The sequence below is a fragment of the Kogia breviceps genome, chromosome 14 (assembly GCF_026419965.1).
Source record: "Kogia breviceps isolate mKogBre1 chromosome 14, mKogBre1 haplotype 1, whole genome shotgun sequence".
Taxonomy (NCBI): Eukaryota; Metazoa; Chordata; class Mammalia; order Artiodactyla; family Physeteridae; genus Kogia; species Kogia breviceps.
In genome coordinates, this window is record NC_081323.1 from 40,841,500 (window position 1) to 40,858,752 (window position 17,253).

Here is a 17,253-nt window from a genome sequence, read left to right on the forward strand (position 1 = left end):
CAGCTTACCCTTCCCCCTCCCCAAATCCTCAAGTCCATGCTCTAGTAGGTCTGTGTTTCATTCTCGTCCTGCCCCTAGTCTCTTCATGACATTTTTTTTCTTAGATTCCTTATATATGTGTTAGCATACGGTATTTGTTTTTCTCCTTCTGACTTACTTCACTCTGTATGACAGACCCTAGGTCCAACCACCTCACTACAAATAACTCAGTTTCATTTCTTTTTATGGCTGAGTAATATTCCATTGTATATATGTGCCACATCTTCTTTATCCATTCATTTGTTGATGGATACTTAGGTTGCTTACATGTCCTGGTTATTGTAAATAGAGCTGCAATGAACATTGTGGTACATGACTCTTTTGGAATTATGGTTTTCTCAGGGTATATGCCCAGTAGTGGGATTGCTGGGTCATGTGGTAGTTCTATTTGTAGTTTTTTCAGGAACCTCCATACTGTTCTCCATAGTGGCTGTATCAATTTACATTCCCACCAACAGTGCATGAGTGTTCCCTTTTCTCCACACCCTCTCCAGCATTTATTGTTTCTAGATTTTTTTGATGATGGCCATTCTGACTGGTGTGAGATGATATCTCATTGTAGTTTTGATTTGCATTTCTCTAATGATTAATGATGTTGAGCATTCTTTCATGTGTTTGTTGGCAATCTGTATATTTTCTTTGGAGAAATGTCTATTTAGGTCTTCTGCCCATTTTGGGATTGGGTTGTTTGGTTTTTTGTTATTGAGCTGCACGAGTTGCTTATAAATTTTGGAGATTAATCCTTTGTCAGTTGCTTCATTTGCAAATATTTTCTCCCATTCTGAGGGTTGTCTTTTCACCTTGTTTATGCTCTCCTTTGCTGTGCAAAAGCTTTTAAGTTGCATTTGTTTATTTTTGTTTTTATTTTCGAATCTCTAGGAGGTGGGTCAAAAAGGATCTTGCTGTGATTTATGTCATAGAGTGTTCTGCCTATGTTTTCCTCTAAGAGTTTGATAGTGTCTGGCCTTACATTTAGGTCTTTAATCCATTTTGAGTTTATTTTTGTGTATGGTGTTAGGGAGTGTTCTAATTTCATTCTTTTACATGTAGCGGTCCAGTCTTCCCAGAACCACTTATTGAAAAGGGTACCTTTTCTCCATTGTATATTCTTGCCTCTTTTATCAAAAATAAGGTGGCCATATGTGCATGGGTTTATCTCTGGGCTTTCTATCCTGTTCAATTGATCTATATTTCTGTTTTTGTGCCAGTACCATACTCTCTTGATTACTATAGCTTTGTAGTAGAGTCTGAAGTCTGGGATCCTGATTCCTCCAGCTCCATTTTTCTTTCTCAAGATTGTTTTGGCTATTCAGGCAGGGTCTTTTGTGTTTCCATACAAATTGTGAATTTTTTTGTTTTAGTTCTGTGAAAAATGCCAGTGGTAGTTTGATAGGGATTGCATTGAATCTATAGGTTGCTTTGGGTAGTAGAGTCATTTTCACAATGTTGATTCTTCCAATCTAAGAACATGGTATATCTCTCCGTCTGTTTGTATCATCTTTAATTTCTTTCATCAGTCTCTTACGGTCTTCTGCCTACAGGTCTCTTGTCTCCTTAGGTAGGTTTATTCCTAGGTACTTTATTCTATTTGTTGCAGTGGTAAAAGGGAGTGTTTCCTTAATTTCTCTTTCAGATTTTTCATTGTTAGTGTATAGGAATGCAAGAGATTTCTGTGCATTAATTTTGTATCTTGCTACTTTACCAAATTCATTGATTAGCTCTAGTAGTTTTCTGGTAGCATCTTTAGGATATTCTATGTGTAGTATCATGTCCTCTGCGAATAGTGACAGGTATACTTCCTCTTTTACGATTTGGATTCCTTTTTTTTTTTTTTTTTTGGCAGTATGCCGGTCTCTCACTGTTGTGGCCTCTCCCATTGCAGAGCACAGGTTCCTGACGCACAGGCTCAGTGGCCATGGCTCATGGGCCCAGGCACTACACGGCATGTGGAATCTTCCCGGACCGGAGCACAAACCCGTGTCCCCTGCATCGGCAGGCAGACTCTCAACCACTGCGCCGCCAGGGAAGCCCTGGATTCCTTTTATTTCTTTTTCTTCTCTGATTGCTGTGGCTAAAACTTCCAAAACTATGTTGAATAATAGTGGTGAGAGTGTACAACCTTATATTGTTACTGATCTTAGAGGAAATGGTTTCAGTTTTTCACCATTGAGAACGATATTGGCTGTGGGTTTGTCATATAGTTTAAAGTTTATGTTTTTGCCTCTTAAATCTATTTAAATGAGACAAACGAAGAAAAAATGGAAAATAATTATATTTTTATTTTAAGTCTATTTTTATTTTGGTAAATGCTTAAATGACTCAACTGTAAGTCTCCATTTATGTTACCAGAAGGAAAAAAGAGGTTTGTCTTGCTATTAAATACAGAAAGAGCTTGACAAGAACACCATCAGTAGGATCACACAATTTTGAATTAGCAAGAAAAGGAACTAGAAGTCAAACAAATATGCTCACTCTATCTACAACATCTATAATTCAAGTAAAGGAGCAAGACATTGGGTCAATACCAATGTATTTGGGAATTCTACTCACAACAAGCGCAAATGGGTTTTCCACGTAACAAGAAATAAAATTATGAACAGCATACAAAATGCATTTCCTCTACACATTCCTTTAATCCAGTGTCTCAAACTAATTTTGTATCAAAAGTTACAAATATCCCATTATAATAACTTCATAGCATGGAAAGCATCCAATTTAATTTCTACTACAAGACTAGGAAGAGCTAAATATAAGCAACTCATAAAACTGAGGCATAATTTTGTAATTAAATTATATTAGGAGTAATAAAATCTGGTTACAGTGTATTCAAACAAGCATTGCTGTTGTTATTTGCCTGATGAAGTGCTATGATGGAGACATTAAAATCAGGTTAATGCACTTACACCCTAGAAATGATTCCAAAGAAAGAACAATGATGCCATTTCATAATAATCAGCTTGATTTTAAAGTGCATTTACTAAAAAACCATGATTCACAACCTTGTAAAAAAATTCCATTCTAATAACATGTTTTCTTCTATTGCATCTGCATAGGCTAAGCAATCATATTAGCTGTCCTACAGTAGCTAGAGTTCATTGAGGCAAAAGTTTTGGGACTCAAGGTAGTGAAAAGAAGGAAGTGTTGATAATAAATAAAGCTTAATCTGGAAGTAGAATTGATGAGAAGAAGTTTGTTCCTCAGCAAGCCAACAGACCACTGACTAAATTATTCTCACAAACACTGAAAGTTTAATCTCTAAGGATCTGATCAGTATGGAGGAAGAGGAGTTCCTGCCGATATAGCAGTGAAAATCCAATCCCAAAGTGATTACCTTAGGAAAAAAGACACAGACAACCATGGCGGAGCCCAATTCTTCTTGTGAATAATAGCATTTTCTCCTATCCAAGACTTTTAAATCATCTTAAAGCTTATTTCATAAGATGCTTTCGATTCCCAAGGGTCAAAAACCTTTCACCTATGATGCAGTATTTATTAGCAAATTATCCTCAGTGGGAAAGTCTTCTCAACAATAAATCCCTTCTTTTGCCTTGCATAGTTTTGTTCCCAAAACATTACAAAATATATAAATAAACATCTTGTTTGCCCAAACAGACCTAAGTTTCAATGCTTTAGATCAAAAGACCACAGCAGAATCTAAACAGAAAACAAGTCACTATTACCTTGAAGAAGAAAAACTATTTTAAAATATATGTAAATAGATGGTCACTTAGCTTTCAAAACAGCACATTTGTGGTCCCTAACAATTAGTTAGGGACTAATTGTTTAGTCCGAGACTAACTCTCCATTATATACCAATAATAGAAGCCACCACAATGAAACTTGAGGGCATTATGCCAAGTGAAATAAAGCCAGAGAGAGAGGGGCAAATATGACACGGTATCGCTTACATGTGAAATCTTCAGAAAGGGGTGAGGTGTCAGACTCATAGAAACAGAGAGCAGAAAAGTGGTTGCCAGGGGCTGGGGTGCCAGGGAACTAGGGAGAGGTTGGCCAAAGGCTATAAACTGTCAGCTATAAAATGAATAAGGACTGAGGATCTAATGTATAGTATGGTGACTACAGCTGACAACACTGTATTATATAAATGAAATTTGCTAAGAGAGTAGAACCTACATATTCTCACACATACCCAAAAATAAGAAAAATAAATGAGGTAGGTGATGGATGTGCTAATTAACTAGATGGGGGGATCCTTTCACAATGGATATGTACATCAAATCACCAAGATGTACACTTTAACTATCTTAAATTTTGTCAATCATACCTCAGGAAAGCTGAAATTTTTAAATTTAATTTAAAAATTAATTAATTTTATAATTAAATGTTTTTTTAAAAAGCCACCACAAAGAGTGAGTCTACAAAGTGCCAGGCATTGTGCTACACACATGCATCATATTTACGAGCAACTCTGAGAAAGTTATACTCCATCTTGCAGATGAGGAAACGGAGGCTTAAATGGTTGAAGAGATTCACCAGACATGACTCATAGAGTACAAGGCAGAGCTAGAACTCCAACCCACATCTTTCTGACTTCAAGTTCTGGCCTCCCAACTCAGGACTCTTTTAAGAAAAAGAAAAGAAAACCTCCCTGGTTTAAAGTATATACCTAACAGTTTCCAGTGCCTCTTACTAAGGAATCTTTGTAATGCCCTTAACTATGGGGCATCTATATTAAGTTGTTAGGTACAAAGCATCCATGTTAAGCAGTTACTAAACAAGGATTCTAGTAAAATGAGTTTATTTTAGAGGCGGTTCCAGGATACATGGGGAATCGAGGCAGGAAGGGAAGGAAGCCCATGAAGGGTGTGGGGTGTGTTTTCAAGCCAGTTACCACTGAGGGTAAATGGGCTTATTAACCCTGGAGGGCACTAGAAGAAAACAGAAAGCTAGCACCTTTGAGTTATCCCATCGACAAAGTGAGGGAGCTGTTGGTATTTGCCCATCAAACTTCTTTGGTTGGGTGGGTGTTAATTCAGGCAGTGACATGAGCTCCAGAGGCCAGAAAAAGCAAAGGAATGCAAATGCTGGACACTGGGGTCCAACTCTTCACCTCAGGAGTAGTAAGGACGTGGGTTTAGATTTTGGGCCATGTCTGCTCTATTAATTTCTTTATGTGAAGGAAATTCATGGAGGGTGAAAGAAAAGACTTAGTCCATAGATGCTGCTGGTTTGTTGGCAATGATTGGTGCACTGCTGCAGGCCAAGCAATGATCGCAGCCCTCCAAGAGTGATACTCACATGCACTTTGCTGTTTTCTAAGGTAAATCAGTTGTTGTTTCAGGGTTTGGGGGAAACTACCAAATAAAAGTGAATAGAGTTGATCTTCCTAATTTATAATCACATCACTGCACTCAGTTGACTGTTGAGTGTCTTACCCCATTCACCATAGGCAAGAAAGTCCAAAATTGATGTTTCTGGGATATACTAGGGACATGTGTGTGAAAGAGGAAGCACCATTGATAAATGATTAATGAAATCTGTGGTGCCTGGTGGTTCTTTTGGAGGCCAGACTATTTTTTTAACATGATATTTCTAGATTTTCTTAGAGGCTTATGAGGCATCATTTTAAATATTTTTGAATTCTGGACTTTTATGCTGAAAACATCACTGTGTCTTATGTAAATATTTAATTTTTAAACTTTGCTTTTGAACTCTGTATAGAAATTTAAGGCTACCATAAGAGAATGCGGTCTATAGTTGTCATTAATAGAAGCTTAATCATTGCTCTACAAGGATCCCAAATGGTTGTCTCGTGCAAAATCATAGGCCAGAAAAACATGGTATATGGTGCAGATGGTGGAGCCCTCCTCTGGTCCTGGGTCCCTAGAAATGACTGGATATGCAGGTGTAAATATATGTCTATCATCTAGGATCATGGGTACACAGAAAGGATTGTACTTGTTCAATCAGAAAGAATGGAAGACAAAAGATAAATGGAATAAAAATGAAGTAGGAAATGACATCCCAGAAACCCACAGACATTAAAACATAGGAGTAGATGTGGGCCACCCAAACAGGTGGTGAAGGTATCAGCACTAGGAATGAAATGGGAGCATCAACTCAGGTCAACCCACCATCGTACCTCCCACCTCCCACACCCTCCACTCTTAGCCAGAAGAAAGCTACAGAAGAGACGGTGCTATCAGAGCTGGCTCCAACAGGAAAGAATGAGGAGCCACCCACAGACAAGACTAATCATTTGAAGAAATTAAATTTAGAACCAAACTTCACATCAATTGTTCAAAATACATTATATGATTGCTATGGTCTGAATGTTTGTGTCCCTACCCTCTACCAAATTCATATGTTGAACACCTAATGCCCAAGGATGGTATTAGGAGGTGGGGCCTTTGGGAGGTGATTAGATCCTGAGGGCAGAGTCCTCCTGACTGGGATTAGCACCCTTATAAAAGAGGCTCCAGAGAGATCCTTAGCCCCTTCCACCACATGAGGACACCAGAAGTCTGCAACCCAGAAGTGGGTTCTCACTGGACCATGCTGATACCCTGGTCTTGGACTTCCAGCCTCCTGAACTGTGAGAAATAAATATCTGTCATTTATAAACTACCCATTCTATGGTATTTTGTTAGAGCAGCCCAAATGGACTAAGACAACTCTACATGAATTAAAAGTCTAAACTAATAATAATGATGGCTATGAGGATGATGAATAAGAAAGGTTTTAAATAAAGCAAAAAGCAACAAAAAAGAAAAAAGATTGAAATGTGAATACATCAAATTTGAGAATGTCAAGTCATCTTTTGTCATGCATAAGTTAAAAGTTAAGAAATTCAAAGACAAGCCACAGACAGGAAGAAAATATTTGCAACATCCCTAACAGCTAAAGGATTAACATCCAGAATACCTGGACAACTCTCAACACAAAGCAAGGAAATTCAGCAGGTAACTCCTGTAATAGAAAAGAGAAATTGTCCACAAATGTAAGAAAGTGTACACAGCTCACTAGCAAATCAGGCAAGAGCAAATTAGAGCAAAGATACAATGGTTGCATCAGATTGGCAAAAATTAAAATGTTCCTTAATAGTGTTGGTGGGGATTGAGGAAACAGTTCCTCTCACACAAGTCTGGCAAAGTTATAAAATGACACAACCATTAACTAAAATTTAGGATATATATAGCCTTCAATCAGCAACTGTACTTCTCAAAATTTACCTCAGGGACGCCTGACCCATATACTCAGAGAGGGATACACAAGGCTGACTATTACTCTATAGTTCAGGATTGCTTTCTGTGGACTAGAAACAGACAACTACCAAGAGTCCATCAATGAGAATTTTTTTATTGTTAAATGAAATTTGGTCATCCATTCTATGGGATATGTAGAGGAATTTAAAAGAATAAAGTGGATTCACACGTACTTACACAAGAAGTTCTGTAAGACATACTGTAAAGTGAAAAGCCAGTTTGTGGAACAATAAAAATAATATGATGTTATTTAGGGTACAAATGAATATAAATGAAACAAAATGAAATATTTCCATAGTTAATGTATGCACAAATTCATTAAAAGGAGACCTGGAAAGATACCATGAAGCTGTTATCAGCAATCGACTTTGGAAGAGACTTGGATTGGGTCAATGGTGGGGAGGAGTCAAAGGTGTCAATACTGCTTTACTCTCTTACAAAAAGAACCTATTAGTGGATTATCCACAAAAAAAAAGATAAATAATATCTGTAACAAAAAAGATAAAGTAGTAGGAACTCTTCCTTTAAAATGTGTTTTTCCTCCTCTTCCTTTTTAATTTAATTATATGTTCCTCTTTCCCCTCCTCCAAGCTCCTGTTTTAGGGATACAAGGAAGAGCTTACTGAACTATATTGAATTTCTTGGATCTAGTAGTGAGTAGTTTTATTTTTACACCAACCTTGGCACAGAAGCAGGGCATCAGCTTACTATGTTTCATGTTCTAGCAGGATAGGTTTTTGTTATTAGCCTTTTACACTGACCCTTTTTTCTTCTTCAGCTCCCATACAGACTCTTCTTGTAGTTCGCATGGTTTTCACAGCTAACACTTCCTGTGTTGGTTTCTAGTCCTGATATGGCAGAGCTCCAAAGGAAAGTCATAGCATAATGCAGGCAACCTCTTCCATACTCAGGCAGTACAGGAGCCCCTTCTCACTCATGATTACAAATAAACTGATCCTCTTTACATAACACATACTGACATAAGAAAAACAACCATGCTTAAAATAGTCATATTCAGAAACTCATTCTTGCTAATTACAGTCAATAAGATTTACAGAGCCAACAATAAAAGGGAAAGAATGATTAAAATAAGCCCAGAGCTGGTACAAAGTATGAACATTTATCCCTTAAGATGATGTTCATATTTATCTGCTCCCAACCAACCCCAAACATTCTTTCAATGTTTCATCAGAGCATATTTCTGCTACCTAAAAATTACCTGCCAGCTCTGGTTTTTAAGTTCTTAAATCACCTGGGCTGTCTGTCTTCTTTGCCACCTATCATTTCTATGGTGACAAATCAAAGGAGGGGTTACAGAAGGAAGCATGTCAATGTTCACAGAGAGTGAAACCAGTGGCTTGAAATCAGTGGTGCATGGTACAATGTGGCCATGACAGGAGAGAAGACATGGATGAGAAACTGTCAAATGCGGATTCTCCTCCATGGCTATAAAGAGAAAGATTTTGTAACAGTATTCTTCACCAAGAGCTTCTTAAGCCACTCAGCTCGCCTCTGAGCAGAGTAGGCTTCAAGGGATCACTAATCAAAGGGCTTCGGCGCAGGCTTCATGGACCAATGAGAAACATGGACAAAGACAAAGGAAGAAGCTCCAGGGAGAAGAGAGGCACATCACCCAGATACCAATGCAAGCTTCCAAACAGGGGCGGGGAGGGAATCAGCGGAATAAACTTAAAAGTGTCACATTTTTTCTCTGAGACGTAACCTCTGTAGTACATGTGATAGATTCATATCAACAAGACTGACTGTCAGAAAAAATATCTTAAAGAAACTGGGCCTCTAAGCATCATCTGACTGCAACATTAGGCCCATCCCTTCAAATGATTTTATGCAAAAACATGGACTTAAAGCTTGTGTGCCCTCCCCACTCACTTGTGGGTACCATCTCTGCTTGCATACATTTATGCTCCTAATATATCACTTACAGGAGTCCACCTCCTAGAAGTGGATTCATCACTCGTTCTGACTCCAGGACTGGGCTTAAAGCCAGAAGAAAATGACAAACTTAGAATCATGGAAAGTTTAATTTTTTTCTTAAATCTTCTCATCTTTTAGATACTGATATATGATCATTAACTAAAAAAATAAACCTCAAAATTCTGATACATGACGACCGTTGACTTAAAAAGTGAAAAATGAAATTCCCATCTCTTGGCTAGAACTGAAAGATTAATATCCATGAAAAGAAAAGTAATAAAGAGACAGAAGTATTGCTACCACAGTATTTGTTTAAGTTGGTCATAAACAGCATTACAACCAAGAGAAAAGTGGTTAGTATTAAAAAATTGAGATTTCTCTACATTTGAAAATAAGCATGAGTTAAAATACTGCGTTCACAGAACAATAGAGGTACATCAAAGAGCCTCTGGTCCTAAACACTTTCTCTTTCTTAAGCAAAGAAATATTTATGATTGGTCTTAAAGGGGAGCTTAACTGAGTTGCTATGAATTATTTTAAAACCCCAAAATACCTTCTGTTGCTTCTATAGAAGCTTGATTTACAAGTTGAAAAATCAAACTGACAGTCTAGTCTCTTGTACAAATACCCAACCTTTAAAAATGCTCTAGGCGTTATAAATATATCTTTCATGAATATAGCTTCAACAGTTCTAAAAATAGCCTTTAGGAGGAAAAAATCTCTTTCAAGCCATTGTTTTATACATAACAGCAGGAAACCAAACAGAATGTCAAAGCCAAAGTGATTAACACACCCAGTAATAAACATGAACAGTCAGTATGAAATCTTACTCAAATACGGTTTTTGACGTTAGCTCGGGGTCTATGCTTTAGCCCCATGTCTGTGGCCAGAGATGATTACAGGGCACCCATATTCAGAAATTAACTCCAGGACCACAAAGCTAAAATCTGCCTTTTGGATGACGTGTTAACAGACCCATTCAGGACTGGCCCTGGGGGCCAGATATTACTGTCTAGCACCCTAAGAGTTTCCCCAGGCTCTACTCTGACCCCAAATATGACATTGCAGACAGCAGTTCCATACCGCTACTCACTGGTGAAGTCCAGGTTGCCCCCAATGGCCGAAAGCTAAGTTGACAAACACCAGTAGCCTTGGATATAGAGAACTAACACCAGAACGTGAAAAGGCACCTCACAGTTTGATGCCAGGTATTTTATTGGTTTCAGTATGGATTTAGCACTCTCAATAAAGCCTGTCCCATCTTTCCAAATATCAGAGCTTATAGGACCAAAATATTCTGTGGTCTGTGGCCTTGTATGTTCAAGTGCAGAACCATAGCATCATCTATGGAAATAATAACCTACTTTTTATGAATATTCTGACCTAACCACCCGTTAAACTCAACTCCAAATAAATCTTATGATCTGCAGACAGTCTAGTTTTTAATAATTCAATATGGAATCATCTCAATTGGTTTCATAATAAATGAGATTCTAAAGTCATGGTATGGTGGACAGAAAGCTAAAATGGGAAGAAATTCCTGAAAAAGTGAAGGTATAGTCTAAAGGGATCTTATTCTTGATTTTCTAACAAAAAACAAATTATCAAGGCCAAATTCCTGCTGAGGCTGGGAGAACCCTTAATAAGCAGCAAAGGAGAGAAGGAAGAGAAAGGAAAAGCCACAGTTACAGTCATCAGGGTCAAAAATGACTTTCTCATCATGTTTCTTCATTTTTTATGGGTAGAGTTGGTGGGAGACTTAACAGGAGTAATACTGGCTAACTTCCCTCTACAACAAATGTTAATTCACAATTCCATGTTCTTACCCTGAAAAATGCCAATTGTTCTAGGATTTAGCACATCTAATATTTCAGACCTTGGAAAGTCCCAAGACATTTCTATCTAAGATATTCTTTTTAAGTAGAATCTTTAAATAAATTACAAAAAGTCATCCATGCAATGGATAGAAAGCTAAATACTTCGCAAATCAGCAACTAACTGGAAAATGTAAGAAAGACATATCTCACTTCTTACCTTGCTTTGATCTGTCCAGTAAAAGAAAAATCCCTGAGGGTCGGTCCTCAAAATAATTGGAGTGACAATAGTGGAGTCCTAGAAATGTAAGAAAATACACATATATTTACATATGCCACTATAGAAAGCCTTATCTGTGAATTACTTAACAAGTTATAATTGTTAAGTTTCTCCAAGATCATCAGTTATTAGTAAAACTAATAAAAAATTAAACATGATATCTTTAACATCATAGGATTGTTAATTACATAACTGAGGTACTTTACTAATAATTAGAATATTGGGACATTACTCATAAAGGAAAAGGCCAGTGATGCATGTATTTATTGATTAAGGCAAGTTTTTTAAGGCACTGGCATGTTTTCTAACAAAAAGCTATATTTGGTTTTCCAAATAATTTTAACACTAAACATCATTATATATTTTATATGATTAAAGTTAATTAAAATCCATGCTTCAGGATATTATTTTAAATTACATTTGCTCTATAAAATGATTTTTAATTGTACTGAAGAGAGAAAAAACAGCATTTAGGTATTGCTGTTTCCAAGGTAACAGTAAATAAGGCCATCTTCTATATATTCGGAAGGCTTTACACAGAATTGTTATAAATTTAAATTTCACACAATAAAATAAAACATCATAGACAGTCTTCTGAGTTTAAAGCATGCATATTATAAAGCAAAAACTGCCTGTATTGTAATTACAATATTAAACATTTCTAAAATATGTGTTCTTTTCTTTTGGCAATTTTCAGAAAGGCATACCATCTGCACAAAGAAACACATGTCACTGGATATGGATTTTTACACTGAAATACTGGGACCTTTGCAGGAATTGCAATTTTTAAACAGACATAAATAACCAGTTTATTTCAACTTTTTCATACACATTGTAACTCTGGTATGTCATATCCTCTATCTGATTTAAAAGATTTTTAATAAATTTAGAACTTGCAGAGATAATTTTGGAATTTGGGATTGTCTTCTGGATGGGTAGAGCAGATCTAAGGTTTTTGTACACATGATAAGTTTTATTATAAGAATCAGGTTCTGGAGGCCAACTCCTCGGACTCAAATCTCTGCCTGACCCCTCCCGGAGCCTCATTTTGCACAACCACAACTGGAAAAAAAAGACATATTAATCATATCTCCCTCAGAGTTTTTTTGTGAGAATTAAATAGGATAATTTGGATAAAGCACTTGGATCAATTATTGGCACATAAAAATGTTCATTATTATTATAGTGGATTATGTTTAAAAGCTGATTTATTAAAATATTAAATGAAAGTTCATCGTGGCATTCTTTTTTTATTGTGGTAAGTATAAATAACATAAAACTTACCATTTTTAAGTGTAAAGTTCAGGGGCATTAAATACTTTTACATTGCTATACAACCATGACCACCATCCATCCTCATCTTCCCAAACTGAAACTTCACACTCATTAAACACTAACCATTCCCTCCTCTCCGTAGGCCCTGACAAACCATTCTATTTTCTGTATCTATGAATTTGACTACTCTTTGGTATCTTATATAAGTAGAATCATACAGTATTTTTCCTTTTGTACCTGGTTGATTTCACTCAGCATAATGTGTTCAAGGTTCATCCATGTTATAGTAGGTGTCAAAATTTCCTTCCTTTTAAAGACTGAATAATACTCAGTTATATGTCTATATTATTTTGTTTGTCCATTCATCCACTGATGGACATTTGGGTTGTTTCTTTCCACCTTCTGGCTATTGCGAACAACGCTGCTATGAACATGGGCCTACAAATATCTGTTTGCGTCCCTGCTTTCAATTCTTTTCCATATATACCCAGAAGTGGAATAACTGGATCATATGATAGTTCTATATTTAATTTTTTGAGCAACTGCCTTGCTGTTGTATCCTGATAGTCTTAAGATTCATTCTTAACATGCAGTCTGAAAATATCTTTTACAAGGCTTGTGCTGTTACATAGAGCTTCAGCTGGAATTTTTAAATTCCAGAATTACTTTTAAATGTTAAAAAAAAGACATTTGGAAACAAATTTGATATTACAATGGAAGGATAATTTTTAAAATATTTGAAGCTTCTCCTATGAGATTACATGCATAAAAGTTCAGAGCAATATTTCCAGTAAATCATAGCAATATTTTCAGTTCTGTTTCATCACCTACTCTTCCAGAGCTGGGGGAAATAAAAGTTTCCAATAGGCTTCACAGAACACACATCCGAATTTCCAGGTAAATTTGGAATTAACCTGTAGGTGTAACTTACCATTTTCACATCAGTTCCTTTTCTAATCAGAGTGCCTGACAAGAGCATCTGATAAGATTCTAACCAAAATCTTAGTGATAATTCACTGCAAGGATCTCAGACAATAAAATATTTAAAGTTAGCAGAGCAAAACAGCTCAAATATATATGTTGGAACATTGTGTTAGGCTGCCTCGTTGTTTTGGATACCGCTTTTTCTAGCTTATTCCTTTTCCTCCTTCAAAATTAAAGCTCCTTTGTTCAGTATTTTCTTGACCCCACTCTTCCGGCCACAGTTCCTCTACTAAATGATCATTCATCTCGGCTCCCTGCCTGCTTCCTCCATAATCACCTTTGACATTCCAAGATCAGCTGGAACTTGGCATTCTTGCCATTCAAGGCAAGGTTTGACCCAGAAATGCATGAATATCCATTTTCAACTCCACCTCCTTTTTTCACACCTCTCACATAGCTGTAAGTGCCTATATTCTCCCCCTACTCAACCCAGATCTCAAGTATTCTTAATTGTCAGAATATATGCTGTAGTTTGAAGTTTGAAATATATGGCCATCCTTCATTCCCAAGGCAACTGTAGCATTTTACTGCAGAATAATGGAGATAACTCTCAGATGGTCTATATTTTATTCTTTCTCCCTCCATCAATATCCGTAAGATGTGTATTCCATAAGAAGGTGGTTTTCAAACTTTTGGGTGCATCAGATTTACAAGGAGTACTGGTTAAAATACAGACTACTGAGCCCTTTCTCTGGAGTTTCTCACTTAGGAGATCTGGAATAGAGTCTGAGAATCTGCATTTCTACTTAATTTTCAGTGATGCTGCTGCTACTTGTCCAGGAACCAGACTTAGATCCACTGACACAGGCCTACAATGGGTGAGGCTTTGAATCAGGAATACAGTGATGTAAATGCCCAGGAGCACCAGTGAGCTTGAAATGTAGACATCCCTGTGTCTTATAAGCACATGGCTTCTAACTAGGAATTCAACTTCAATTTGCTTATTTAAAGTTATAAGGTATTTTTTCCAATAAGCATCTACCTTGAAACTAATAAACATACCTGTCTTAAGTTAGTAATTGTGGATAATGTACAGTAAATCTCTATTTACTCCTCTTTCGTTGACAGAAACCATTTACTCTCATCCCATCTTATCAAAAATGAAGACTAATATAATGATATAAGAAGCTGCTGTTCTACAATTTACATGAATCTCCAAAAAGGTTTTAGGTTAAGTAAAGGACAGTCAAGGAACAAAGTAAAGGGACTTCTTAAAACCTCAACATCCATGAGAGTCCGCCTGCCGATGCAGGGAACACGTGCTCGTGCCCCAGTCCGGGAAGATCCCACATGCCGAGGAGCGGCTGGGCCCGTGAGCCATGGCCGCTGAGCCTGCGCGTCCAGAGCCTGTGCTCCGCAACGGGAGAGGGCACAACGGTGAGAGGCCCGCATACAGCAAAAAAAAAAAAAAAAAAAAAAAAAACCTCAATATCTAAAAGAATGAGAGATATTTCAGTAAGAAAAAGAGAAAAGAATCACTGCAATCAATATTAAAATTACAAAGTCCTATAACTTCTTTATTATGATTTGTGCATCAATGTGCCGATATAAATCAATAACATATACTAATGCAATGTTATATGATAATTACATCTCAAAAAAAAATGAAATATGAAAATAAATGAATCACTATAAAAAAATTATATACCCTGGAGTATAATCTATAAAAATATTGAATAAATATGCTGTACACCCAAAACTAATATAATAAGGCAACTATATTTTAATAATAAATAAATAAATAAAATGTCTTAAAGAAACTGGGAGGAAATGACAAAACAGTCCAAACTCCCTCCCAATACCAGAATATTCTTTACAAAACTCCCTGACCAAATAATAATAGACATATCCTAAATGTTTGGTCTGAGCCAATCACTGCAATGTGAACTCGAAATGGAATTTCTCCTTTGATATTTATAATATTTTAAGAGGTAGACACTTATCCCGATTTTACATATAAATAGACTAAGGCTTAGCTTAAATAACTAGGTCCAAGGAAACCTAGCTAAGCTAGTAAGGGAAGCACTGGAATTAAACCTCAAGGACAGACTCTACACCAAGGTCACTCAACACTGTTTCATTACTGATCTGCTAAATTAGGGCTTTTTCCGACATTTGTTTTCCTAATCATCTTCCATGAAATGTTAATATCACAGATATTCTGTATATCTATTTATATGCTGTATGTATACTGTGCTTTATACAAAATAAAAAGTACAGAATAAGAAGACTTTTTGTCCCTCAAGAACCATTTTTCATTTCTTTGGAGATGATCTGGCCCCAACTGAGAAGGCAACGCTGTCCACCTGCACTGTTGAATATGGGCTCACCTGAGACCACGGAGCACTTAAAATGTGGCGAGCTGGCTAAGATATGCTATAAGATTTGAAAGACTGACAATGAAAACAAGAATGTAAAGTAGTTCATGAATAATTTTTATATTAATTATATATGTAAATAAATATATCGGGTTAAACAAACTCTATTGTTAAAATTAATTCCACCTGTTGTTTTTCTTTTTTTTACTTTTTTTAATGTGGCCACTAAAAAATTTAAAATTTCCAGTGTTGCTCATTTTATATTTCTACTGGGCAGTGGAGCTCTAAATCTTCACGAGAAAATAAGTTTTCTCCTTAACAGGGAAATCTTTTTCACAAAGCAAACTTGGTCAGATAATGCCAGCTAGAAACTTTGGGATTTTTTTCCATATATGCAGCTACCATTTAGTTTTAACACCTACTTATTGGGTTGGCCAAAAAGTTCATTTGGGTTTTTCCAAATGAACTTTTTAGCCAACCCAATTATACAAAATAAATCTAGTTGCTTCTCTAAGTGTCAACTCTTCAAGTATCTGAATAGAGCCAATACTTTGCTGCCCTCTGAGTTCTACTTTACCAGGTTCAGGTTAGTAATGAGCTAAATTGTGCCCCACCCCAAAATCCGTATGTTCAAGTCCTACCCAGTGCTTCAAACTGCAACCGTATATGGTTAACAATCTTTACATAGACGATTAAATTAAAAGGAGGTCATTGAGGGTGGGCCCTAATTCAGTAGGATTGGTGTCCTTATAAAAAGAAGAAATCTGGACACAGACACATACAAAAGGAAGATGATGTGACAACAGAGGGAGGCCAGCCACCTACAAGCTATGGAGAGAGAGGCCTGTAACAGATCCTTCCCTCAGGGTCTTCAGAAGGAACCAACTCCACCAACATCTTGATCTCAGACTTGCAGCCTCCAAAACTGTGAGAAAACACATTTTTGTTGTTTAAGACTCTCAATCTGTGCTACTTTGTTATGGACACCCTATAAAACTGATACAAGCTATAACCAATTAAGGCTAATGTCGAGGACCAGCTCACAGACCCACAGACTCAGAGCCCAAACGTTGGTGCCACTGTCAGAAAGTCTACTGGCCAAGATTGACCACGATCCTGACTCCACGGTGATTTTGTGTCCTCATGTTGTTAAACAGAAAAAACACATGGCTAGAGATGTGAACTTCTGAACTAATCAATGTTACAGAGTCAACAAGGGAAACAAACCAGCCATGCTCCACAGGGATTGCCCAAGACTTGCCTCAGAAAGCAGCAGAGCCAAAGACGGCAAACACATACACAAACAGCTATGTAAGGAAAAAAAATTCCAAGCGTCACAGAAAATCAGATGTGATGCCCAACAAACATCAGCAATGCAGCCC

At 36.9% G+C, this 17,253-nt stretch overlaps 1 protein-coding gene across 3 annotated transcripts in view; it reads right to left on the minus strand.

The window, feature by feature from the left end:
* The window catches only part of PLCB1 (phospholipase C beta 1), a 694,965-nt gene that overhangs the window by 665,292 nt on the left and 12,420 nt on the right, over window positions 1-17,253 (minus strand). For all 3 annotated transcript variants that reach the window (XM_059039231.2, XM_059039234.2, XM_059039236.2), the window contains exon 2: window positions 11,235-11,312. In XM_059039231.2, coding sequence (XP_058895214.1) covers window positions 11,235-11,312 — 78 coding nt within the window. The remainder of the gene's footprint in view (window positions 1-11,234; window positions 11,313-17,253) is intronic.